Source organism: Anoplophora glabripennis, unplaced genomic scaffold (genome assembly GCF_000390285.2).
Source record: "Anoplophora glabripennis isolate ALB-LARVAE unplaced genomic scaffold, Agla_2.0 scaffold811, whole genome shotgun sequence".
Lineage (NCBI taxonomy): Eukaryota > Metazoa > Arthropoda > Insecta > Coleoptera > Cerambycidae > Anoplophora > Anoplophora glabripennis.
The window spans coordinates 118057-144933 of record NW_019417047.1 but is presented as its reverse complement, the minus strand read 5'-3'; the positions used below and the strand labels follow the sequence as shown (position 1 = coordinate 144933).

At 31.6% G+C, this 26877-nt stretch overlaps 1 protein-coding gene across 4 annotated transcripts in view; it reads right to left on the bottom strand.

The window, feature by feature from the left end:
- Positions 1 to 9330: 9330 nt before the first annotated feature.
- LOC108912452 (paxillin) overlaps positions 9331 to 26877 on the bottom strand; it is a 65515-nt gene continuing 47968 nt past the window's right edge. For 3 of the 4 annotated variants that reach the window (XM_018717681.2, XM_018717680.2, XM_018717679.1), the window contains exons 5-8: positions 23167 to 23347; positions 10329 to 10706; positions 10040 to 10270; positions 9331 to 9941 (exon numbers count right to left, since the gene is read on the bottom strand). In XM_018717681.2, the coding sequence (XP_018573197.1) occupies positions 9843 to 9941; positions 10040 to 10270; positions 10329 to 10706; positions 23167 to 23347 (889 nt within the window). In that variant the 3' untranslated portion in view covers positions 9331 to 9842. Of the gene's footprint in view, positions 9942 to 10039; positions 10271 to 10328; positions 10707 to 10794; positions 10897 to 23166; positions 23348 to 26877 lie in introns of those variants that run through there. The other variant, XM_018717684.1, reaches the window with a different exon arrangement.

The following is a 26877-nucleotide window of genomic DNA, read 5'->3' as shown; positions in this document are numbered from 1 at the left end:
ATTAAGTCTGTTACTGATTTTATCAATATTGCCGTGGACAACGTATTTTTAATTATATTCATTACTAACATAAATCATTCGTTTTTATAGTCATACAGTAGATTACAAATCTTTCCCAGCTTCACCAAGAACCAAAACCATATGTACCTTTTCATTATGAGTACTATTTTTTTTAATGTAGTATACCTATTCGCATAAATAATTAAAAAATACCTAAGGTGACAACAGTTGACAAGGGATTTATGTCAATAATTAATACAAACATTTGCAAGTATTTTCTTTTGGACTAAATCAGTAACAAAATTGGTCGAACCGGTGTTTAATTTCTATACATATAACTTTTTTTAATAATAGCTGAGAGAAACAATTCCGACGATGTCACACCCTTTTAGGCGTTAAAACTTACCAAGATGGAATTTTAAGTTAAGTATCTATAACGTCATACCACAGAGATTGGCGCTTGCGGTTTTCTATTTGCTCTTCTCGTTTTTCTATAATGCCGACCAGGCTATTAGGTCTGAGTCACCCTACGTGCATTGTGTTTCACGAAAAATGTCACACACATTAGCTGTTTATAGTCGAAATTTTTTTGGTAAGTAATCATTTTTTTTATACTAATAGTATGCACATAGTGTACAAACATTTTGGTGGTAATAGTTTTAATAACTAGATGGATTTTATAGGATCTAACGACAGTTACAGTGTACGATAATTCAATAAACAAAGAAATCTAAATAAAAAATTTAGATAAATTTTGTACGAATACACCGAAGATGAATTTTTCGAGACAAAACATCTGAATCTGGTTAGGGCTGAGGCAGTACAGTATTGGGGGTCATGAAGGCTTGAAAAAAATGTAATAAAATTTCCAGGGTTGTATTTAAAAAAATGAAGTTGATGATGGTCTTGGAGAGACGAAACGTTACATATAAAAATCGATTATGCCATTCGATAGAGGGCAAAAAATGGCCATGAGAAAGTGTTCTTTGTTTTTCAATATCTCCTCAAACAAGGCTGAAATTAAACAAAAACGTATTTTTAAATTTTCGGTTTTTTTCAGATATTTCGAAAACTAATCATGTTAGCCTTGATTTCTTAGAGGCACAATGTTGGTTCCCCTGATAACTTTGCCCCCATTTAAGCTACTTCGTAGCTCTTACCGTTTCCGAGATCCCTGTAGTACTAGTGAGAAGTGAATTTGTAACAGCCTGTATATTTGCCATATAAGCTGTTTTATAATTTAGCTGCCAAAACGTTCTTGTGATAAAATAAAATATTTCAGTTGCCGACAACAAAATAATGGTAAGTACTTGCCCCTATAGCTATAATATATCAAATTTACATTTCGAAAGCAATAATAATAATACAATAGAACATAATAATTGTCATATAACCTGAAAACTATAAAACTGCCCTGGTACTCCTGGTAGCACAATCATGTGCAATTCTAATACACAAGTTGTATCAAGTTTACTTGAAGTAGCCAAATTGTGTCAGATTGTTTTGTCTATTGCTGAAATTTATATCGTTTCTTATGCAAGATACCTACTTTTACAATACTTGCACCAGACTTAACCAAAAGTACTCGAATCCAAAGGGGTGAATTAGTATAAGTACAAAATGTCTTACTTAATTCTAATGTAAGTCTGCAATATAGTCACTTGCTTTAATTTATCCCTTTGTGCTCAAGTGCCCTGAATCAAATCCATTGAAAGCTTTGATCAAGACAATTGCACAATGAATCTTGCAGTAAACCTGATACTGATTTCAGCAGTAGGTACACAGTAGTCTTGTATAAGTATCTTGTGCAAGATTTTGCTACCAGGGTGTCTTGCTGGTTGGGAAATGCATTAGTGATGTTAGTTTTTAACCAACTTCTAGAAGTCGGCGGGAACGACCTTGACCAGTGACACTTTGTGGGACACTTTTTTTAAGGTTAGTTTTTTTAGGATTTACATCAAGTCACCTTAATTCAATTTTGCTTCCTTAGGAAGTCATTGACCTTCATTTCTTTCATTTCATATTACCCGACTTTTGTAGGTAAGGAAGCAAAATTGTACTTTTTTTAATTTAAATCAGCTTATTTTAATACACTCAATACGTTTTTGGATACCTTGTAAACTGACTGTCCAGAAGCAGGCTCACTTCTGGGCAGTCCATTTAAAACAATAATTTTTGACGATCTGTTTCTCAAAAATAGAAAGCGATGGTACCTACATAGGAAAGAATTTTCTTTTTTGGTTAGATTTTTTCTTATATAACGTTATGGAACCTTTTCCAAAACAATTAATTGTATATTCGAAATCGGAGAAAACCTCTTTGAACATGATAACAGATACCTACATTTTTTTTTGACCACCTTGAATAATAACGGCATTCATCTTGTATCTTGTAAATTGTAATGATTCAATGATTGTGATATATTCTCTACACATTTTGCGTCTTGGGTGATTCGTAAATGAATTTGTAACTGGTAATCATTATAGGGATTATAGAAAATTGGAAAAACTATCAACTTTATAGTCGCAATTGTAAGGTAATTTACATATTTGTTTGATGATGTTATAAACAAGTGTACCGTTACTTGTTTATAAATGTAGAAAATTATTACAATATTGGTAAAAACCCCCGTAAAAGTTATAGGTTAAAAGCTGCAATTACCGCATGCAACGTAGGGTTCGTAGGTGGCCTGTGAAAATTAAAAGAAAAGTTATATTTTTATGGTAACGCCTGAATAGTAATTTTAAAGGGGTGATTTTCAGGTCTACTAGTGAAGTTTCTTTATGAAAAAATTTTGAAAGATATTCGCGAAATAAAAAATTGAATTAGTTGTCAACTGTGTGATCTTGAAATGGGTTGTACTTATAATTATTTGCAATATATTTTTCCATCCTAATCAAATAAGAGATAAATACAAACAGTTGATTTTTAATTTTTAACAAAATTTTCACTTTTCTTTCTACATTAGTATGAAAATTGATTAATAGAGAATGTTTAGAACCAAATTAAAATTTAAACAAAACCTAAGTACCTATGATACGATGGGTGGTAAAATGATAAAAAAACAAACTGCCACGTAAAATCGAAGAAACGGGAATGCCGAATGTGTCACCGCTTCATTCTGTTACATTTTTATTTTAGTTTGTAAAGCGTATGTGTAGTGTAAATGTACAACCTTATAAAGTAAATTAATTCAGTGTCCAGTAATGGACGAGAATTTGAACGCCAATATGCTAATGTTGGACGGGAACGAATTGAGAGAGTGCGAATCTTTGAATCAGAAATTTTAAACGTCGTGGAAGTACCGCTGCTCGAAAACTAGCCACTAAGATTTCAGGTATGCCGTATGCTGTAAAAAAGGGGTGTTACTTATTTTTGTACTTGCTAGGTACTGTAGTTTATCTTATTTAAAACAATAAAATTTTTATGGGGGATGCTAGGGCTCGTGGCAAACAGCCATTCACGGCAGGTAGTATGGAAATTTACCTTTTAATAACCCTTAATTTTAAATTACTAGATTTGACAACAATGCATCGCGAGATTATTGTAAAATTGTCTAAAGGTACATAATACAAGACATCTCTCATCTCGTGGGTAAAAAACTTTTATTAGCTAACTTTTCTATTTAAACAAATAAGTGAGGAAAACAGTTTTTTCACTTTGCAGGGAAAACCATCAATTTTAGCGAAAAGTGACTCACAGACAGCTTATAGGGAGTAAAATTATCTACTAAATGAGACTTGTTAAATTAAAATCGGTTAATAAACAAAAAAGTTATTGCAAAAAAACAAGAAAAGTGCCCATTTTTTAATTTGTTTATAACTATTACATTTATTGTTAAAATTTTATAAAACCTAGACAAGTTGAGGGTTTTGACATACTTCTAAAGTGTGCCAAAAGTGGGCGCTGTAGGTGCAATAGTTTTCGCACAATTCTATTTGTTTATAACGGAGGCTCCAAAAGTTATGAACTTTAAGCCTCTGTACAGGCGTTAATTTTCAACCAAACATTATTCTGAAAGCGTCATTGTAATCTTAAAGACGTGATTAAGAGACGTATTAAAAAATATCACCGTTTTTTGACATTAACTTTCTCAAATTGTGCATTAAAAAACAATGCGTTTTTCGCTTATAAACAAAGTGAATAACATTGTTGCCATTTATGCTATCTCACCGAAAATAGATGCAATGGATAGCTGGCAAAAAAATTCAGTTTTAAAATAAAAAAAGGAGCCAAGATGTTTTTTTTTAATCGTAGCACAATTATTTATAAATATTAAGACTTGAATTTTTCGCAAAATAAAGTTTACGACGTAAACTACGATTTCCCGTGAATTGCATTGAAAATGTGGAAAATTAACGACTCACGAGCCCTTTAAAGAGAAGGTACTCGCTAAGTAAACTGTCCGGCGGCCGGCGTCGTGGTGGTGGGGGAAGCTCGTCCAAGCGAGTCGCGCGCGCGAGAAAACGTAAATCCAAAGTTCAAATTGATGCGCGCTGTAAATTTTGCAATATCTCGGCTTCTATTCATCGTAGACCTATTCTGTTTTTTTTAATCTGGGGTAGCTCGACGAAAAAATAACGATGGGCATATTTACGAATTCGTAGAATAGCCCTGAACTTCAGAAAAAATGTATCTTTTATAATTAATTTTATTTAATTTACAAAAATGTCAAAAATTATTGTTAAACGAAATATTAATTAAAATTTCAATTTCGGAATTATTTTACTATTTTTAAATAAATAAATGTAGCTATCGTTCATTTAAAAAGTTATTTTTTTTTTACATATTAAGGCAAAGTAAACTTGTTTTTTCAATATTTTGTTAGCTATTTAATTACGATTTAAATGTAAAATTAAAGTAAAAATTCATAAATTATTTTCAAATTATTATTTATCATAAAAATAGAAAAAAATTTAAATTTTAAATTGTATTATATTGCATTATATCTATATGTTGAAAATGGTTAATTAATATTTGTTTAATTAATTTTGATTATGTTGCAAAATTTTTTTTGTATAAAATAAATTAAAAAAACTTTATATATTAAAATTTCAAGACTTTAAATTGTAATTTTATCGACCGCATTATTTTTATTAATTTTTTTTTTAATTTTGAGAATTTTGCAATAAGTTTAAATGCTTTTTATTCTTTTTTAGATCTTTTAACAATAATAAATTGAAAATAATTTGTGAATTTTTACTTTAATTTTACATTTAAATCGTAATTAAATAGCTAACAAAATAATGAAAAAACAAGTTTACTTTGCCTTAATTTGTAAAAAGAATCACTTTTTAAATGAACGATAGCTTCATTTATTTATTTAATAATAGTAAAATAATTCCGAAATAGAAATTTTAATTTATATTTCGTTTAAGAATAATTTTTGTGACATTTTTGTAAATTAAAAGTTTTAAGTTTAAAAGATGCATTTTTTTTCTTAATATTTATAAACAATTGCGCTACGATTTTTTAAAAAATAATTATTATCTTGCCTCCTGTTGGTCGTAGAGAATACTTTTTTATTTTAAAACTATTTTTTTGCCAGCTGTCCATTGCATCTATTTTCGGTGAGATAGCATAAATGGCAACAATGTTATTCAAATTGTTTATACGCGAAAAACGCACGGTTTTTTAATGCACAATTTGAGAATGTTAATGTCAAAGAAACGGTAATATTTTTTAATAGGTCGCTTAATTATGTCTTTAAGATTACAATAACGCTTTCAGAATCATGTTTGGTTGAAAATTAACGCCTGTACAGAGGCTTAAAGTTCATAACTTTTGGAGCTTCCGTTATAAACAAATAGAATCGTGCGAAAACTATTGCACTTACAGCGCCCACTTTTGGCACATTTTTTAAGTATGACAAAACCCTCAACTTGTCATAGGTTTTGTAAAATTTTAACAATAAATGCGATAGTTATAAACAAATTAAAAGATGAGCACTTTTCTTGTTTTTTTGCAATAACTTTTTTGCTTATTAACCGATTTTAATTTAACAAGTCTTATTTTGTAGATAATTTTACTCCCTACAAGCTGTCTGTGAGTCACTTTTCGCTAAAATTGATGGTTTTCCTTGCAAAGTGAAAAAACTGTTTTCCTCACTTATTTGTTTAAATAGAAAAGTTAGCTAATAAAAGTTTTTGACTCACGAGATGAGAGATGTCTTGTATTATGTTCCTTTAGACTTTTTAGAATTCCTTCTACAATTTTACAATAATCTCGCGGATAGGATTTTTTTCGAGTTTCTCTTTTATTTTCGCTAATTTTCCTGGTGTATATTGTACGCTTCATGTGAAACGGCCACAATATGTTCCGTCGCGTTGTTTGAGGTCACATTAGCTTGTCCAGCGGCGGGGTATATAAATTATCTAAAAAAAAAATCAGTTTTCACGACGACGGAAAAAACAAACTTATGATGCGTATTTTTAAAGATCAAAGGTAGCCCCCATATAAATATCATCCGCGCTGTATAAATATATAAGGGCGGCAACCCCTATTTTTATTGCGCAAATTTCGTTCAGACTATTTTCGTCATTAAAGTTTTGTATATTATGGCATAGCAACGAACATACTTATAAGGGTCTCACGCCACGCTTCGCTATCAAAATATGATCACGTTAATTTTCACTAGGCACCACTGGCGTGCACGCGCCCCGAAAGCACATTTTAATTAATAGTCCAAACATTATAGAGAAATGCTTACAGAAATTATTACCTGGACAAAAAAAATGTGCGTATAGAAAATTAAATTTTAAATTTAAATTTCTTATTCTTTAAACTCGATCCAAAATGGCGAACATGGTAAAAAAAAATCGCAAAGTTGCAAAAAACGGTTTTTCTAAAATAACTAAAAAAATATAGCACCTATTGAAAAATTTTAAATGAGAAAGTTGTAGATTTTAAAAAGATCTATCGACTGATTTTTTGAAAGTATCGATTGCTTTGTTACTTTTTGAGATATATCGAAAAAACCGTTAAAAATCTTCTCTTTTCTCTTCTTCTATAACTCGTTTACATTTACGTGCCCATATTTGCTATTTACTGCAAGCATAGCCCGCGGCAAGGCAAAAAACTACATTTTTGAAAAATTTAAAAATATTAATTATTTTTCGAGATATATCGATTTTTTTAAAAAAAGGCGCTCTCGAAGATTGACTACATTTTCTCAGCAGATAGCCCTACAGTAACGATTTTCGGTTTATTTTCTTCGTAAAGAGTTATATTATCATGCTGTTAAACAATGTTTACGATTTTATTAATTTTAAGGATCAAAAAATTACTTTGAAAAAGTTGCACTTTTTTTGGGCACGTTTTTTTCAAATAACTATTTCAATTTTTATTTTCTGAAAATGACTTTTAAAGAAAGAAACTGCTGACATTTTTTCACGAATTTAAAAAAAAAATATGTTTTCTACGACCTTCTTCTGGAGCCGAGATAATTTTTTATTAAAAAAAAAAAATTGAGGACGCAATTAACATTTTACAGCGATGCGCTTGATGTAGGTTAATATTGAATACTTATATTTTCAAAAAAAAAAATAGTAGGATATGTATACTTGATTTTTAGTATTAGTAATTGAGTAATAAACTGAAGTGTGCAAGCGCTCAGTGCGTCAGCTGCAGCGGACGGAGAAGTAGGGGGAAGCGGCGCGCGCTCGCTCTGAAAACTGATGACGTTCAGTCTAAATGGCTAGCGCTTGCAAAATCTTTGATATTTCGGCTTCTGGATCATGTACAAAAATTCTTTTGTAGTTAATCTGGGGTAGCTAAACACGAATATTATAGTCATTTTCGCCTTAGAAGCAAAATAGTCCCGTAAATGTTTAGTTTTTATTTAATTTACATTTTTTGTCATTTTAATAATTAATAATATTACAGTATTTTTCGTGTAATACCTTAATTTTTTTGCTTCATTAGTTATACTGACGTTGTACTTGTTGCTGGCTTTTTAACAATTACTTCATCATTTCAATAATTAATTAATTTTGGTGTAAATAAGTTTAAAGAATTTAATTTATTTATAAAAATATTTAATAATTATACAACTATGTATAAATTATCTATAAAATTATTACAATGAAAACTAACAAGTATCCTATATAAATAAAATTATTTATCGAATGAAATTCTTCTTTTCTTTGTCGGATTGTCTTTTGATTCATTTTCTTGTTCGTCGTCCATATTTTCGTGAAGAAGTATAATAAAAGTAAAAAAAATATAAGTTAAATAAAAACTAAACATTTACGGGACTATTTTGCTTCTAATGCGAAAATGACTATAATATTCGTGTTTAGCTACCCCAGATTAAGTACAAAAGAATTTTTGTACGTGGTCCAGAAGCCGAGATATCAAAGATTTTGCAAGCGCGAGCCATTTAGACTGCACGTCATCAGTTTTCAGAGCGAGCGCGCGCCGCTTCCCCCTACTTCTCCGGCCGGTCCAGCTGACGCACTCAGCGCTTGCACGCTTCACTTTATTACTCAATTCTTAATTACTAATAGGTACTAAAAATCAAGTAAACATATCCTATTTTTTTTATTTTGAAAATATAAATATTGAATATTAACCTCCATCAAGCGCATCGCTGTAAAAAATGTTAATTGCGTCTTCAAAATTTTTTTTTAAATAAAAAAATTATCTCGGCTCCAGAAGGTCGTAGAAAAACATTTTTTTTTTAAATTCGTGAAAAAATTTCAGCAGTTTCCTCCTTTAAAAATAATTTTCATAAAATAAAAATTGAAATAGTTATTTGAAAAAAACACCCAAAAAAGTGAAAATTTTTCATATTTTGATCCTTAAAATTAATAAAATCGTCAACATTCGTCAAAATCAGTCGATAGATCTGTTTAAAACCTACAACTTTCTCATTTAAAATTTTTCGATCGGTGCTATATTTTTTTACTTATTTTAGAAAAACCGTTTTTTGCAACTTTGCGATTTTTTTAACCATGTTCGCCATTTTGGATCGAGTTTAAAGAACAAGAAACTCGATTTAAAATTTAATTTTCTATACGGTCATATTTTTTTTGTCCAGGTAATAATTTCTGCAAATTTAACGTTAATCCGTGACAGAATGCTTGGACTATAAAGGCAAAGTAATTTCTCGGACACGCGAATTAATTTAAGAAATTGCCGACATTCTGAAGTAACCAAGATTTCCGTGACGTCGCCGTTTAACGGACGCATAGGGAATTTTTGACTTTGTACTTTAACTTCTCAGTACAGCAAAAAAAAATAGAAGTCATCCAATTACTCCGTTTTATGTAAGGTACTGGTATGTAGTACGTATATTTTTCGAAATAATATCTATTATTGCCTTCAGTCATAAATATATTTCAAGGATTATTTATATTTTGGTACCAGAAAGAGACTATAAGCAAGAGCTGACACAATTTTAATGAATCTCAGTGGGGCGTGCTAAAAATAAATTCGGCGTCCGACAAAGTACCAAGACTCTGGTGAGGCGAGGGATTTCGTTGTTTTTATCTAGTCGATACACCTTATTATTAACGTTCGATTCTATTTATAAATTGGCAAAAATCGCGAAAATAAAATATCGTAGAGATAATTCAAATACCGCGTTGAGAAATGTCGCTATTTGCAAATGGTCCCTTTCATATCGTGTATTTTGTATATTATTTTTTATTCTAGTCTTTATTTTATCAATAATAATATAAGAAATATTACATTTAATACATTAGAATTATTGGTGTAATATTTAGGGGGTAATGTTGGGGGAGGGGTCATTTTTCCTAGGTAAAAGCTTTCTCATAAAAACGACTGGTACGGGGGGGTGGGGGGTCAAATAAAGGGGCATATTGGGGGCATACAATCGTTTATTCGTCCTCCTCTTCTTCCGCTCCGATGCATGCGGGGCATACGGGCTTACCCTCTACGGCGTAAAACGATTTTCCTTGCACTGGCAACTTGCAGTCCTAGTGATATCATTTTTAATGTATTTCGGTGGGTTAAAATGTAAATAACGAGTGTTTTTAAGCGTCATGTGTCAGTATATTTAGTCCCACATACTTACCCTGCAAACGAAACAATCGGGATGCCACTGAGAATTTAAAGCGGAAATATAATTCTCCATGATGGCCCGATTGCAGGCGCCGCATTTCGGCGCAAACATGTCGAAGTAATCGTCCCGGCAGTACGGCTTCCCCTCGCGTTCATGGAATCCCTCTTCTCCGAACTGTTTGCCGCACTGGGCGCAAAAGAAGTGGTCCATGTGCCAGGTCTTCTCCAGGGCCGTGACGCATTTCTGTGTAAAAATAAAAAAAATTTACGAATGCCGGATTTTTTATCCGAGGGGCACGTACGTCTAAAATGGGGCCGTTGCAGTACGCGCATCTCGGACTGAACAGGTTGTGGTAGTCCGGTTCGCAGTAGGGCTTGCCGTCGCGCTCGAAAAAGTTCCTGGTTCCAAGTTCCTGGGTGCAATGGGCACAAGTGAAGTGCTCCGGATGCCAAGTCTTACCCAACGCGGTAATCACCTGGCCCACGATGGGCTTGTCGCAGGCGCTGCAGCAACCCTTCTGGCTGGTGTTGACTCCCTGGCGGCTCATGTCTGCTTGGAGGTTACCAAGCATAGAATCCAGATTTTGTTTATGTGGAGGCGCGCTCTGCGACTGGGTAGCCTTAAATGGTCGCGCGTACTGCGAATCGGAGACTGTTTGGTGCTGCGGCCCTTGGTGTACCTGCAAAATGACAAAGGAACGGTTAAGACGGTTATTTAGACAGAAATGCGGTTCAGTTTTTTTTTTATATATATGAAAATTAACTAACCGCCACTGATGCTGCTCTATGAAAACTGGCGCGGCGTGTACCATTTCCCGATCAAGTAGAGCACGTCCCCACGCACTCCCCCTCTATCCGCGCCAAATCCCTCCTTCGGGAGAACGCGAAGCCACGGACGTGTTAAAAAAGCTCTCTCTCACCACTGTCGTTTAAAGTAAGACGAAGAGAACATATATATTTTTAAACGTGATAACTCTTACATGTAAGCTATTTGTGGAACACTAAAATACCGTGTTATGTCACACCGATGTAGAGCGGAAAATATTCAAAATTCGATATTTTCCATATATACAAAACATATATACAATCGGTGTAAATTTCAATACATGTATACGTACGTACATATATGTATATTGTATTAGGTGCACTCCAAGAAAAGATTTTCGTCTGGATTGGGTATTTCGAGATCCTACTTCCCGCGGCGCGGAAGCTTCGGGCGACGTATAGGGTGGTCTATTTAGGTATTTTAGCCAGAAAGATTTAAGCGTGTTGATGTGCATTTGAGCGTCGTGGGTCGTAGAACACTTCTTTTTCAAGATAGGTATAATATACATAGGGTATTGAATATAAGAAAGTAATTTTCTCTGAGATCTCTAAGGATGATCTCTTGACGTGGACCGAAGGGACTTGGTTCAATACAGGTAATAATAGAGAAGCTTCCTTAGATGAAGTTCTCTATAAAATGTACGTGTATGTTTATAAAATACTTATAAAATAAAAGCAAGCACAAATACTTTTGGCATGTTTCACGGATTTTTTTTTAAATTAAAATTAAATTAAAATGAGGTAAAAAAACATCTAAGTATTTAATAATTCATTCACCGTAATATGTAATCAATTCTGTTATTCCATTAATCTTTCGACTATGGTTCGATGGAATCGAAACTTCAGCGATCAGAGCTTAGAAGAAAAATCTGTAAAGGACCTCGCACATTTTATATAGAAAACGGTCTTCCGGTGAAATTTGCTAAAAATTTGGGAAATTGTTCGTTTTGTACCCTTGATGAAAAGTGTCAATGGGGTCGAAGCTCAAAATGCCCATCTTTAGGCTCTACGGCAATTTTTAGTGGCCAAAAACGGCAAAAATTCATTCAGCGTGTCTTCTCTTTCGCTTTATTTACATTCTTTCTCTAGAAATCCGCTTCAGTTATGAACTGCGAACTCTTGGAAAATCTTTGGCAACTCTTTGGCAATTCTTGGGAACTCTTTGAAAAAATGCATGAGAGTTCCGAGTTCATTGAAGGTTATTAAAACCACAAAATAATATTGAGACGGTGTGTATTAAATCTTGTATAATTGTGCATTCAAAAACCCTCTCACACAAATACATATACACGCATATAATTAGACATGGACATATTCCTACATAAAATACTCACACGCATACAATTTAATGAAAACTTAAGGGACTGTACAAGCATTAAACATAATATTTAAAAAAAATGAATTTTTGCCGTTTTTGGCCATTAAAAATTGCCGTAGAGCCTAAAGATGGGCATTTTGAGCTTCGACCCCATTGACACTTTTGATCAGGGGTACAAAACGAACAATTTCCCAAATTTTTAGCAAAGGACCCCGCACAAATCTTATGGAAATTGGGTCCCGGTCAAATTCGCTGAATTTTTGATATGTGATAGAGTTCATCATACTGGTCAATTGTCTCAATGGCCACAAAGCTGAAAAATGGATAGTTTGGCCGGTACAGAGCTCCGAATTCCACGGATTTATGTATATCCGCAGTGTGCATAAACTTTTGAAATAGCCTATTTCATTTTTTTATTATCTAGATTTATATTTTTGAGGTTGCTGAATTCAGATCTGTTGTTAGATTTTCAAAATTGACAGTTGGCAGCTGTCAAATAGCTGTCAATGTGCTATAATAAAGCCAAAAACTTGTTTTCTTATGTTTTATCTTTCTTTTTTTTTAGTTCGATAAGTTCAAAGACGATATCAAATCAATAGCAATGACTATCGGCAGCTGTCATTTAGCTGTCAACAATTCTTCAAAGTCCGGTAATAAAGTCAAAAAATTATTTTTTGTTTATAACTTCAAGTTTTTTAAATAAGTGAATATAAATATGATATAAAATTATGTAGTCATCAGCTTACAGCTGTCAACTAACTGTCAAAATGCAATAATAAAGTCAAAAAGTTCCTTTTTTTAAAAAGCTTTAAGTTGCTTAGATCACTGAGTTCAAAAGTGATGTCATAAACTTATATCATGTTTGATTTCTTATCCACAAAGTTAAGCACAAAAAATAAGTTACTTGCTCTATTATTGCATTTTGACAGTTAGTTGACAGCTTGTTGACAGCTGTAAGCTGATGACTACATAATTTTATATCATATTTATATTCACTTATCTAAAAAACTTGAAGTTATAAACAAAAAATAATTTTTTGACTTTATTACCGGACTTTGAAGAATTGTTGACAGCTAAATGACAGCTGCCGATAGTCATTGTTATTGATTTGATATCGTCTTTGAACTTATCGAACTAAAAAAAAAAGAAAGATAAAACATAAAAAAACAAGTTTTTGGCTTTATTATAGCACATTGACAGCTATTTGACAGCTGCCAACTGTCAATTTTGAAAATCTAACAACAGATCTGAATTCAGCAACCTCAAAAATATAAACCTAGATAATAAAAAAAATGAAATAGGCTATTTCAAAAGTTTATGCACACTGCGGATATACATAAATCCGTGGAATTCGGAGCTCTGTACCGGCCAAACTATCCATTTTTCAGCTTTGTGGCCATTGAGACAATTGACCAGAATGATGAACTCTATCACATATCAAAAATTCAGCGAATTTGACCGGGACCCAATTTCCATAAGATTTGTGCGGGGTCCTTTCACCGGAAGACCGTTTTCCATATAAAATCTGCGGGGTCCTTTTGTATGTACAGATACAAATATAAACCATTATTATTTTATTTTTATGGTTCCTAAATTCGAATAAACGCATGCTCAAAAAAATATATATAAATATAGTGTTTCCTCTGCGATATATGTAGATATGTGTCGCTATGCAAATATCTCAATCTATAGAAGAATCGTAAGCTTGAATTACATGTGGATTGGAATCATAGAATCGATTTTATTCATATTTATCTTTACAGTTACTATAGAAATTTTCTTCTAATACCTACGTAACCTTCAGCAATCTACATCATATGTTTTGTACCGCTTTTTTTGGAAGCAAGAGCCGCTTTAGAGTTAAGATTTTTTTCTAAATACACATCACACAGAATAAATCGAAAATAATTCTAAAATTATCTGTTTTACAGATAAGAATTTAAGATATATATATATACAGGGTGATTCACAACTTATCCAAAAAAATTGGGAATAGAAGCGGTTTGAAAAATGGAGTCAATATGTAAAATTCTTATAGTTTCCGAAAACAAATTACCAATTAAAGCCTTACACAGCTGGGCTACTAACTGTAGTCTCTAATAGCGTCATTTGCGTTTTGCGCTGTACGCAATTCGCTTTTCCAAGTGTCAAAAATGGGTAAACGCGTATAGCAACTTGCAGTTGATGGATATTGTTTTAATTTATAGTGAAGTACGACAACATTTGTGTTATGGTGAAGCAAGATTTGTGTTAGTTCGCATAAACTATGTAAGACGGGTCCAAATGTGTTTACACGTCGGTGGAAAAAATTTTGAACAGTTGTAACATCAGGTATGTAAAATTATTTTATTAAGTAAAACCGCAAATTAATTTCATTAATTCATAATAACAATAACGTCAAAACCAGTTGAATTTGCTCATATAAATTAGATGTTACAAAATTATATTTATATATTTCCTTGCGAAATTCTTTCAAGTTTTTGTCCGTTTTTATTCCACTTCGCTTTGTGTAAGGTCGGGTTTTACAGTGGACCAGTTTCCAGTGCCGTGCAGAAGTGTATTTTTAAATCATTTTCGAACTGCCCTTTTCGATTTTTTTTTACAAAATTGTATTTGTAAGAGTCCCCCGACATCCATTTTTTTTTTAGATAAGTTCTGAATCACCCTGTATATTTTTTAAATACAATTTTCAACACAATCAAATGTTAAAAAAATCATAGATAAAGAAATTAATATTTAATTTTAAAGGGTGGCTCATGAAAAAAATCACAATTTCAACATTAAAGATTATTTGTAAGTAAATCATATTTAAAATTTAAATTTTAATACATAAATTCTACTACTTATCTGTTTACAAATTTGAAATTAAAAAAAAATAACTCGATTCGTTTTTAAAGCAAAATGGAAGACATACATTTTCTTTGAAATTATGAATTAAACAAACTGATAGAATATCCGAAAAACTCAGTTAGAAATTCAGTGACAGTACTTCTCGCGGTGTCTACGCCACTGGTTAACAAATTTGCTGAGTCATTAGCCTAAGTTTCTTCAATTTACGTAAAACATATTCGAACAAATATAATTTTCCTTTAAATTTCTGAAAATATGTTTTTCGGGAATTAAGTATTACGTTTCTAATTTTTTTTTTTTCATTTTGGCCCGTACTGTGTTCTAAATAGGGAAAATTTACGTGTTGTGCACAGTGATAGATTATATTCTAAACGATATTTTTCTCGAAAATTGGTTCAATAGCACAAAACTTATAAAATAGGGAGGTTTGAAAAATTTTGTGAAGTTTTGAACGTTTTCTGCTACAGCTACTAAATAAAGTTATCAAAACCTAGAGCACATATATATTATAGCTTTTATGTGACACGCATAGGGTAGTAAAATATTTGAATCTTGAAATATCACTGTTCGCTCAAAGTGAGGCGTGCGTGAACACCCTACGCTGTTGATGTATACGAAATTAAATTGTAAGCAGTAAGTAGGTATGTACCTACGTGTCGCAACCAAAATGGACCTGTTTGACGTTACTATGTGATACCCTCGAAATAATTCAAATAGAAATGCTAGAAAATAGATTATCGATAATATGAGGATGTTTTTGTATATTTGTCTGCCGATAATGTTTTATATCATCTCGAACCAGAGCTGGGTAATTACTTGTAATTTAAAAATAGTTACAATTACAAATTACTTTAAAAAAAAAGGAACTAATTACAATTACAAAGTATATTCTTTAAAAAAGGATATTAATTTAATTACAATTACATGGAAAATGGATTTAGCAATTACTTTTCTAATTACTTTTATGATAAAGTAAATTATAGTGACCAAACAGAGAAAAAGGAAAAAGTTAAGTTAAAAATTTAAATTAAAAGTGTTGTGTAATATCGCGTTTTATTATTTATTAGAATTGATACTTAAATGAGAAGATTATTCTTATTCATTTTCTGATATAGAATTTTTATATTTTTATTCCTAATCTAATAATTTAAACTAGTTCAGTTCATACTATAATTTTATATTATTGGTGAGGTAATTAATTCAACCCGATGCTCTTTTTTTTTGGTTGTTAGTACATTTGCAAAATATAGAATACAGTAGTTTTGGGTAGAGTGGAAAGCAATAATTATTATTAAAAAAATTACGAATCGAACAAGTACGAGTGAAAGGCTGAGTAACCGAACCAGAAGTTTTCTCAACTCAAAATAAGAGCAGTAACACATAGATACATAATATATATTTTTATAAAACTTGATGCTATAGACAACATATTTTTACTTCGTATATTTTCTAAATTAATAATAATTATAATAAAATAAAATGTACTCTGTTAATTCTGAGGTTAATTCACCAAATCACTTTTTATTGTTCACGCGGCACAAGGCTTTCCTCAAATGAAATAATAGAAGTCTGCAAGTCTGTACGCAATTACGCAATACGCATGATCTTAAAAGTAATTATAATTATTAGAAAAAGTAATTGTAATTGGAAAAAGTATTTGTACTTATAGAAGTAATTTGTAATTCGATAGTTCAAATAATATAATTACAAATTACAATTCCTATAACAATTTTGCTGCAATTACAATTCCAAATTACTTTAATAAAAAAAGTACTTAAATACAATTACAATTACAGGAAAAAAAAGGGAATTGTAATTGCTAATTACTTTTTCACCAGGAATTACCCAGCTCTGTCTCGAACACTGTTCAATAAAGGCAAGTTGTCTATTTAAATTTCGGATAGAATTTAAAAATTTAATAATGACTCACATAAAATAAATTACTTCGTAATTAGTTTTGAAAAATTCTCATCCGAGTTTCATCACTTCAGTAATGCCATTGATTACGATTTTATTTATAGCCATTATGTGAATATTTTCGCTTGGCCAACTATGTAATTTATTATGTGCCAAATATTTTTATATTTATATAGCGAAATTTCGCAATGGCTAATATTATTTTCACTGTTCTCAAATTGAACTTTGTGAAATTATAAATAGTCACGTTGTTTACAAAAGAACATCTTTACTGTTTTTATATGTTGAATCCAGAAAATGCAGCTTTCTTTCCTTGTGGCAGTGGTACTGTTAAAATAATGAACATAAAACGAGAAATAACTACGATTGTACACCATTAAAGATTTAACGAATCTAGATTAAATTTATTCAAGTTTTAAAATTGGATTCTTGTGAATCAAAAATGATTTATTTGTACCAGATTTAATAAATCTAGTATTTTCACAATATAATCATTGGGTTGGTACACTCTTTTATTATAACTGTTAATTTCACTTCAATGAAATAATGAATAGTTTAAACTTTAAAGTTGGGTAACATAAACAGAAATGTACAATGTAGTAGGTACCTAATAACAAATTTGGCTTTCAGTGTTGATTTTTATTGAACTGCTGCATGTCTATTACACATAAATGATTTTTGTAAAATCTCTCTCATCAGTTGTAAATACATACATACATACCTATAGGTATATATGTACATGTAAGTAAATGAGAGTAAATACAAGTAAATTGGTTTCGTCTACTGTGAATTTAGGTTCTTATTCTCTTTTTCTCCGTCATGTATGGCAAGTATGAATAAGATTTTAGTATAATGATGAAAGAAATGAATAGGCCCTATTACGTATAATACATATAATAATAAATACTCTTTATTAGCAGGTACCTATTGATAATAATTTTATAATAATCGGCAGTGGTCTCTATTTTTACATTTTGATTGTTAGAATTTTTAGGTTAGGTTAAAATTATGTACCTACCTACTCGTATGGTTATTCCGTAGATCTAATATACTATTAAATCTATGGGTTATCTCCCAGATTAGCTAGCGATACAGCAGAAAAATGGATTAGAAATATACCTACTTGATACACCGAAATACAATAACTACGAGCCAGTTTCTTCATCAAGTAAATTCAACTGTCAATTAAATGTAACAATACGTCTGTTATTTTCTTATGCACAATGTGTTTTATGAGACAGATATAGATTTAACTGGAAGATACGTTTATCAGGAGGTGAAAAAAGCCGACATAATAGTTTTATTTTAATCCTTGAATTTAGGCCAGTTTAAAAATCATGAAAAAATTTATATTTTTTCGTTGAAAATTACTTAGGGTAATTATTTACTATACCGTCACCGCCTCAAAATTTTTCCTACCCCCTATTTCTAAGGTGCTGAACACAAATTTGAAGTTATTTTTGTGCGAAAAAAAATTCGAAATTCTAACGTGGACATTTATTTCTCAGAACACTACGCACGACACTGTACCTACTTTATGCAGCTTTCAGAACATTGTAATGAACCGTAGACATTGTTTAAGAAACACATTTCCTCAAATTTCAAGTAAAAATATAATTATGTATTTATATTATTTCTTTGCTTCAATCCGCCATTTGCAACTCGTAATGTCATTGAAGTTCTCAGAACTACTCGCACCTAATTACCTACTGAATATGAAAAATGTCATAAAAGCTACAGGTCTAAATAAAAAATAAATCGCATATAAAAACTTGGATAATTTATTTATTTATTGATATACACATTTTTTTGTATATTAAAAAAAATTGCGAATGAATTGTTAAGAAATATTAATATACTGTTATTAATTTTTAAGTATAGTGTGTCTCTATCTATACACATATGTAATTTTTTTTATTCCTGTGGTGGTTATTGATTGACATTATTGTTTATTAATAATGTCTTCCTAAAATGTAGGTATTGTTCCGTTTTTCGTTGTGCAACAGACAATCAAAGCAAATCCTTCAGTAAGGACATCATGTTTTCCATTTTCCAAATAATGAAAACTATTTAACAATCTGGAAAAATGCTTTAGTTTCGCCAAGTGAATAAATTTTAGTGTACGGGAATATCATCATGTCTTCTAATATTTGTACATAGTTATAATGCCACTGACCAATACTCACTGATTGTGAATATATCACATTAAACATGAAGTTTCCAGTAATTTAATCGAAACTTAGGGTGTCAGGTAGTAGTTTATTAAATGACCTATTACTCACGTAGAAACGAAAAATTTACTTATGCTACACATACACATAGGTGTATATCGTACATACAACATGCGATATCAGCAGGGATGCCACAGCTACCGAAATTTCGGTAGATCTACCGATTGTAGCTTATATCTACCGAAATACCGATTTTTGTCCAAATTCTACCGATAAATTTACAAAACACTCACTCGAAAAAAGACCAAATGTAAATTAAAGTCTAGGCTTATTATCCACATTTAATTTTAAACGAAAACAAAATTTTTGCAATTCTTTGTCTGCCACACTATCTGCAAATGTCGAGAGAATTTTTTCAGATTATAATTTAACAAAAACAAAGTTAAGAGCAAACTTGAACACATCTACTATTTCTGGTTTCCTTCATTCATACCAGGCGGTATCTACAAGGGACAACACGTGTTACGAATTTACCATTGAAAAAGAACTCTTAAAGGTAATGAAGGTCATTACTTTATGGTGGTATTGGTGGTAAAAATATAGATGAAGCAGCGCATAATCTAAGGGTTAGTTCTAACCGAAAAAGCAGTTCTTAAAAATAAGTTAGTTCTAAAAGTTAAAAAGGGCAGTTGCAAAATTTGATTGCTTGAAGTACTATGAGATTGAAATTTTATGAATACTTGTTAAATGCCGGTCCTCTAAAAGGTTAATAAATAAATAAATAAATAAATAAATACATAACATAAATTTATTGAAATAAAACAATGACTATATACTTTGAGTACAGTACATGAACATTTAAAATTAATAAACTCGAAAGGATATAACAAAGAATTAGAGTTTATTGTCCGGCATTTAAAAAATACTGCATCTTTTTTTTTGGGAGGGGGGCTTTATGTTGGGAACAATGTTTTTCGGGCGCTTTCTTTGAACTAGCATAGAATGATAGATTTTGGGTAGTTCTTAAAATTCCTTAGATTATCCCCTGAGATGAAGTGGAATAATGTTCACTTCGATGTTTTTATTATAGTTGTATATTATATTATACAGAGTGTTTCAGGATTAAGTCGACATACTTTAATGAGATATTCCTCATAAAAAATAAGAAAAAAATCAAGTATAAATTTTCTTCCAGAGACGCTTCATTTTCGAAATATAGGGCGTTAAAAGATTTTTTTTAAAATTCGATAAAAGTCCCGCAAGCAACCAGTGGCGGAGTTATGGGGACTCAGACTCATTAAATTATAAAAAAAAATTAATACGGCCCTTTGCTGAAAATAAAAAATGATGCTGTTTTTAGATAGAACAGTTTGTTATTGACAAAAGTGTACATTCACTTTTTTCCTAACTCTTATAGTTTCATGGCAAAATTGATTTTTCGGAAGGGTGCTTCTGGATTCTGTCGATAAACTTTAGGAAGTCGTTCCTCATAAAACCTAAAAAAATATAGTACCTATTAAAATTGGTCTTAGTCTCGAGTAGGTGTGAGTCAAATAAGCCTTTTTGTCTCCCCTTCCCTTGGGTTTAACCAATAGTATTAAAATTATTTAGGAGATGCTTCCTTTTTGAGATATAGGATGTCTTTTTTTTTAGAAAAAAAAAAAAATGATGATGAAAACAATTTAAGTATCTAACATCTAATGTGACTATATCTTAATGCGACAACGTAACGACCCTTGCAATACTCCTAAATTTTTTCAGGCGATTTGTAGTCACTTCATTTACTTGTGTTGTGTACTTTTAAATAAAATAAGATGGCAAACAATACATGAAAATTTATTTGTAAATTGAAACAACCAAAAAATTACCAATTAATATTATATCTAGACAAAGCGAAAAGTGAATCAAAAATGAAATGATTTAAAAAATATTTTGTTTAAAATGGGCGCCTCCGGAGTGTAGACATGCACGACATCTTCTAATTATGGAGGTAGTGGCCGATCGACACTGAATTTGAGTTATTCTCAACACGCTTGGACTATTCGCTGTCTTAGATCTTCTAGGGTATCAACTGACACTTCGTACACTTTTTGTTTAACAACACCCCAAACGAAATAATCCATCGGTGTCAAGTCCGGTGAACGTGCAGGCCACGCTACAGGTCCTCCAAGACCAATCCATCTCCTGGGACAATTAATGTTTAACCACTCCCTAGTATCTCTACCAAAATGGGCAGGACAACCATCTAGTTGAAACCAACTGTTCATTCGAGTATTAAGCGGAACATCTTCGAAGAGATCTTGAAAACCATTTTCAAGGAACTCGGTAAACATGTCAGCATTTAACCGATGCGGAAGGAAGTAGGGACCAACTATAGTGTTGTCCAACACACCCAACCATACGTTACATTGGAATTCATGCTGAAAACTATGTTCCCTTACCGCCCGTGGATTCTCGTAGGACCAAATATGGTTGTGGTTTAAAATTCCCCTTCGAGTAAATGTTGCCTCATCTGTCCACATTACTTTTTGCGTAAACTGATCATCATTCTCTGCTTGGTTTAACATCCAGTCACAAAACACTTGCCTGCATCGTATGTCCTGAGGCAATAAATGTTGCACACGCTGAATATGGTACGCATGGCGTCCAACAGCTCGAAGAGTCGTCCAAATGGAACTTGACGAAATACCTAACTCATAGCTAGATCTTCTGACACTCGTGGATGGATTTTCATCGAAATGGTTTAAAATAGTATTCGATCTTACTTCGTCCTGAAGTGGGGCAAAATGTCCATCAGCACAAGTTGGAATACCGAAAGACCCAGTTTGTCTGAGACGACTGAATGTCGTTGAAAATGTTTACTTTGCTGGTAATCTGCGATGAGGAAATCTTACTGCATATTCACGGCGAGCCGCCGTGGCATTTCCATCAGAAAAACCATATACAAAGACCATATCAGCATATTCATTGTTCTAAAATATGGACGGCATTATTAAACTTATTAGTTTGAACGCTTTATCTAGATAATTTATGCAACAATTCGCAAAATAACATTTAAAACGTCAAATTAACATTGCTTGACTGCAGCCTTCTCGAACATTTTTGTTGAGGTTCATTTTAAAGTTTATCGACAGAATCCAGAAGCACCCTTCCGAACAATCAATTTTGCCATAAAACTATAAGAGTTAGGAAAAAAGCGAATGTACATCTTTTGTCAATAACAAACTGTTCTATCTAAAAACAGCATCATTTTTTATTTTCAGTAGGGCCGTATTAATTTTTTTTTTATAATTTAACGAGTCTGAGTCCCCATAACTCCGCCACTGGTTGCTTGCCGGACTTCTACCTCTATGGAAAAATGGTATCTTATAAGAAGATGTGTCATTCCAAATTTGGCTTAAATTGCCTTCTTCATTCAGAAGTTATTTAAAAAATTCGATTTATTTTTTAAATCTTTAACGTCCTATATTTCGAAAATGAAGCGTCACTGGAAAAAAATTTATAATTGATTTTTTTCTTATTTTTTATGAGGAATATCTCTTTGAAGTTTGTCGACTTTATCCTGAAACACCCTGTATAAGTAAAACTATCTTACTTTTTGTCAATGTTCTTTTAGAGTTTATTTATACCTATTTTATTTATTTATTTATTTATTTATTTATTTATTTATTTATTTATTATTGTTTTAAGAATCTGTTCTATTTTATTTTGTTTTTAACAACGGTCTTTTAAATCATCATAGAATATAAAATATAATATTTTTAACTCGAATTAGTTATTACTTATTATTTATATAAAATACAAATCTACCGAAAACTTAAATACCTATATGATGTTCATCTGAAATATTTTTACTGTTTTCACATATGAATTTAAATTTTTTTGTAGTAACTGACGCAATTGTTTGATTTTATAATAGCAGCGAAATTTTATGATGAAGCAATGCACTAACTTAAAATTTGAGGTTTTAAAATGAGAAATCCTAAAGGTCAGTTTGGCTTCTTTAAATTTTAAAGTTCTATTAAAGATTAATCCTAAAAACAAAAATAGTCTTGTTACCTTAATGTTGGATAAACTAGCCATCAGATCGTCGAGTTCTCTGGTAGCCGTTGATGCAGCGGGAGTGTGCGCAGCTGTTGTGTACGAGGAAATTAGTTCGGTTTCTCCAGGATATCCAGTTTCCGTTTTCGTTTCTTTGACAGTAATCACAACTTTTTTGGGACCCGTATAAATTACGTCACTGAAAAAAAATAACAACATCACAAATAAAATTAGAATCTCCACAAACTGTAACATTTACATTGGGCTGAAGTAAACAAAAAAATTACATCAATGATATTGTTAAAAAATAGAGATACGTTTGCAGTTTACAATAATAAACTTTACATTCTGAATCGTCAAAAATATAATAAAAATATAATAAAATTCAGAATTCTATTCAGTACGAAATGCCCACCGACATTCTTTTGGCAATAATATTATTCTTTACCCAAATTGCAACACCACAAAATTGTTTTACTGATCTGCAATAAAAATATATTAGGCAATAATCAACAACATTGAATGATTACGTTATTTAACAATTTAAATACATCAGATATGTGTGCGTTTATAGAATAATATTTAAACTCATCTTTTTTAGTTTTTATTTTGGATATTTGTTTGTGTATTACTAGCTGCACCCTGACACACAATATTGTATAGCATTCTAATACCTATTGAAAATTGCTCAAACAACTTTCAGTAACGTGTCGAGCATAACCCACAAACAATAAAATCGGCTAAAGGATACATATTAAGATTTTTACGAAAAAAAAAACGATTTTTTTAAAAAGTTTGACACCCTGTTGAAAACGAAGCACTTAAATAACACTCTGTACCTATACAGGGTGATTCACTTTAAATACAGAAACTGCAGGGCTAGATTCATTACCAAAAAATGAATAGAGTTTGCTCTATAAACTTTTTTCCCGCGGAACTCGGTATTCGAGATACAGGGTGTTAAAGTTTACAAAAATATATACATTCTTTGCAGGAGGTTAGAGTACAAGTGATTTGTGATATATTTCCTAAATATACCATATTCCGAAAACGCTTAGTTTCCGATTACAGTGTGTTAAAGTTTTAATAAAAAAATGCAAATTTAAAAATATTGCGGAAACCGCTCAGAATATATTAATAAAATTTTACAATATGAATGAATATTTTTAAAGAAATGAATGCTACGCCACTTATTTTTCTTAAAATAAAAATTATTTTTGAATTCCTTTGAATTGAATCGACAGTTTTTCTTATGACACACCGTTTTCGAGTAAATAAATTAAAATCGATTTATTGCATGGCGTAATCCGGTTTCAATAATTTGAAAAATAGCCGAAATTATGCACTAAGTTTTTTTTGTACCAATTTTACTACAAACAATTATTACTCCTCACAGTCAACATCAGTCTAAAAAAATGTATCAGTTTTTAGAATCACTATTCACTATCTTAAACAGAAATTAGCATAAATGTACTACAGCGTATTCACTTAATTAGACCTTTTATTGAATGTAATATTAATTGTGGCTTTAACCAGTGGTGGTTCCGCTCCATTTTTCTAAGAAAAAAATACGCCACTGGCGGTTTTTGTAACAAAAATAATGTTACATTTAGGTAGGTACTGTTATGTTAAATGAATGAAAAATGTTTCTTGGTGTTTTTTAATAGTAGCAGCCGTTTAGGAGATATTTGGGCTTGTTTTTACGTTTTATTGAATTTTCCTTAGAAATTAATCCGTTTATCTGATGAAAACCTCCTGGTTTTAACTAGTGACATGCTACTAAAGTTTCCGCCAACTTTTCCCAAGAAATGAATACATCACTGGCGGTTTTTTGTGGAAGTAATTTTATTTCTGGAAAAAATATTAAAACTAATAACATTAGCAAATATGTAGATCGATTAAATAAATAAGTAACGAGTCCTACAACAATTGTCCAAAATGAAGTCCTTCCGCATCGATACATTTTTGACATCTTCAAATCTATTTATAGAGCAACTTATCATGACTTAGTCACGACAGTTCATATTGAAAACAGGGATGTCCGCGCGTGAATTACCTAGTGCGTTTATAATAAATAATTTTATAATATTGTGGAATGATTACCCGGTTCCGTATTAAAAATCTGGATGAGCTCTGGCAAATATCGGGAACATTACATATGTACCGACAGTACAGTAGATTCTTTAAGCGATGTCCGCAACGGAGAACAAATTTTCTTATATAGCTAACGAAAACGATTGGTCGACATCTATTATAGGTGCATATTTGAAGTAATCCCTAAAAGCAGTTAATGAATCCGTGAGAGCACAATTGCTATTGAGGTCTGGAGAAATCTGGATTTTTTTAAGGCATATAGCAATGTTTGTATGTCATCTACTATTTACAGTGATTCATCTAACGATAATGCAGTATTCTGGGTTTTTTATAGCGTCCGCAATTGCAATGTGTAATTGTTGTGAATACTTTATACAACTGTGCTTCAACTCGATCATCTTGAAATTTTATTTGGCTCTTCCGAATATACAACGGGTTCTTTGGCTTCGAATTGTAAAATTACGGATTTTACTGTTTTGAAAATGTTTTAAAAATAAAATTATGCCTCTAACCATGTCTCCCAACGTGTAAGAATATGTTGTGGAGGTTCTGGAATGCCAGGACACTGTTGGTCCTAATTAATAATTCATCTACATTTGGGTAACACCGACGAATTGTTTCTACTACAAGATATAATACGTGCAGAAACAGTTGTTTGTTAGTACTTAATTTCGACATACCTATGTATTTAATTTTTTAAGACACAGAAAAAATCTCGTCGCTAAAGAAAGAACAAAAAACATATATCTGATACTCTGCGGCGATATGACCGGATACTACCTACCTTCTACCTACTGCTGTCACTACTACTACTACCGATTTCGGTTTTATTTGTTATTATAAAACATACAACTAAAACAGCTGATTTAAGTTGAAGCCAACGCGCATGCGCCAAGTGTCGCTTGAATTTTATTCTAAAGGGTCAAATCCGTGCAGACTTTCGTGCCGAAGTGTAAGTTGGTTGGCAACAGGGTTGCCAGATTTTTTTTTCCTAGTAGCCAAACCAATATTGAAAGTAGCCCAAAATAGCCTGATATCTAGTAACAAAAAACATTATTTATAATTTTTATACATTTGAAGTTGTTGAAAATAAACTTAACAGTCTTGAGTAAAAACAGAATTTATATAAAGATACTATTCTAACATTCGATTTGTACAGATTGCCGACACTGGTAAAAACTCGAAATAGCCCAAATTGGCGATTGGCTATTTTTGCTTTTTTCAAGTAGCAGAAAGTCATCTGAGATAGCCCAATTGACGATAAGTAGCCCAATCTGGCAACCCTGGCTGGCAAATTGATTCTGAATGCTTTACTCCCCACCACAGTGAGGCCACAATTTCGTTGCCTATAAGCGCGTCACACTTGCCTGTAAATATGCTATGGTTCCCCCTCCACGTCAGTCGGTTAATATAACGTCATTTGACTAGAAGTTATATGAATCTCATATGTATAACGTGCTTACTAGTAATGGGCATAATCGACCAATTTTGATAATCGAGTTATCGGTAATCGAGTACTTCTAATAATTGAGTGATCACTCGAGATACGTGATATTGGTCGTTTTCATCCCAGCGGCGCACAAATATGTTTGTATTAGTCATATATTACTTATAAGCGTAGCTAAAAAAAAAAAA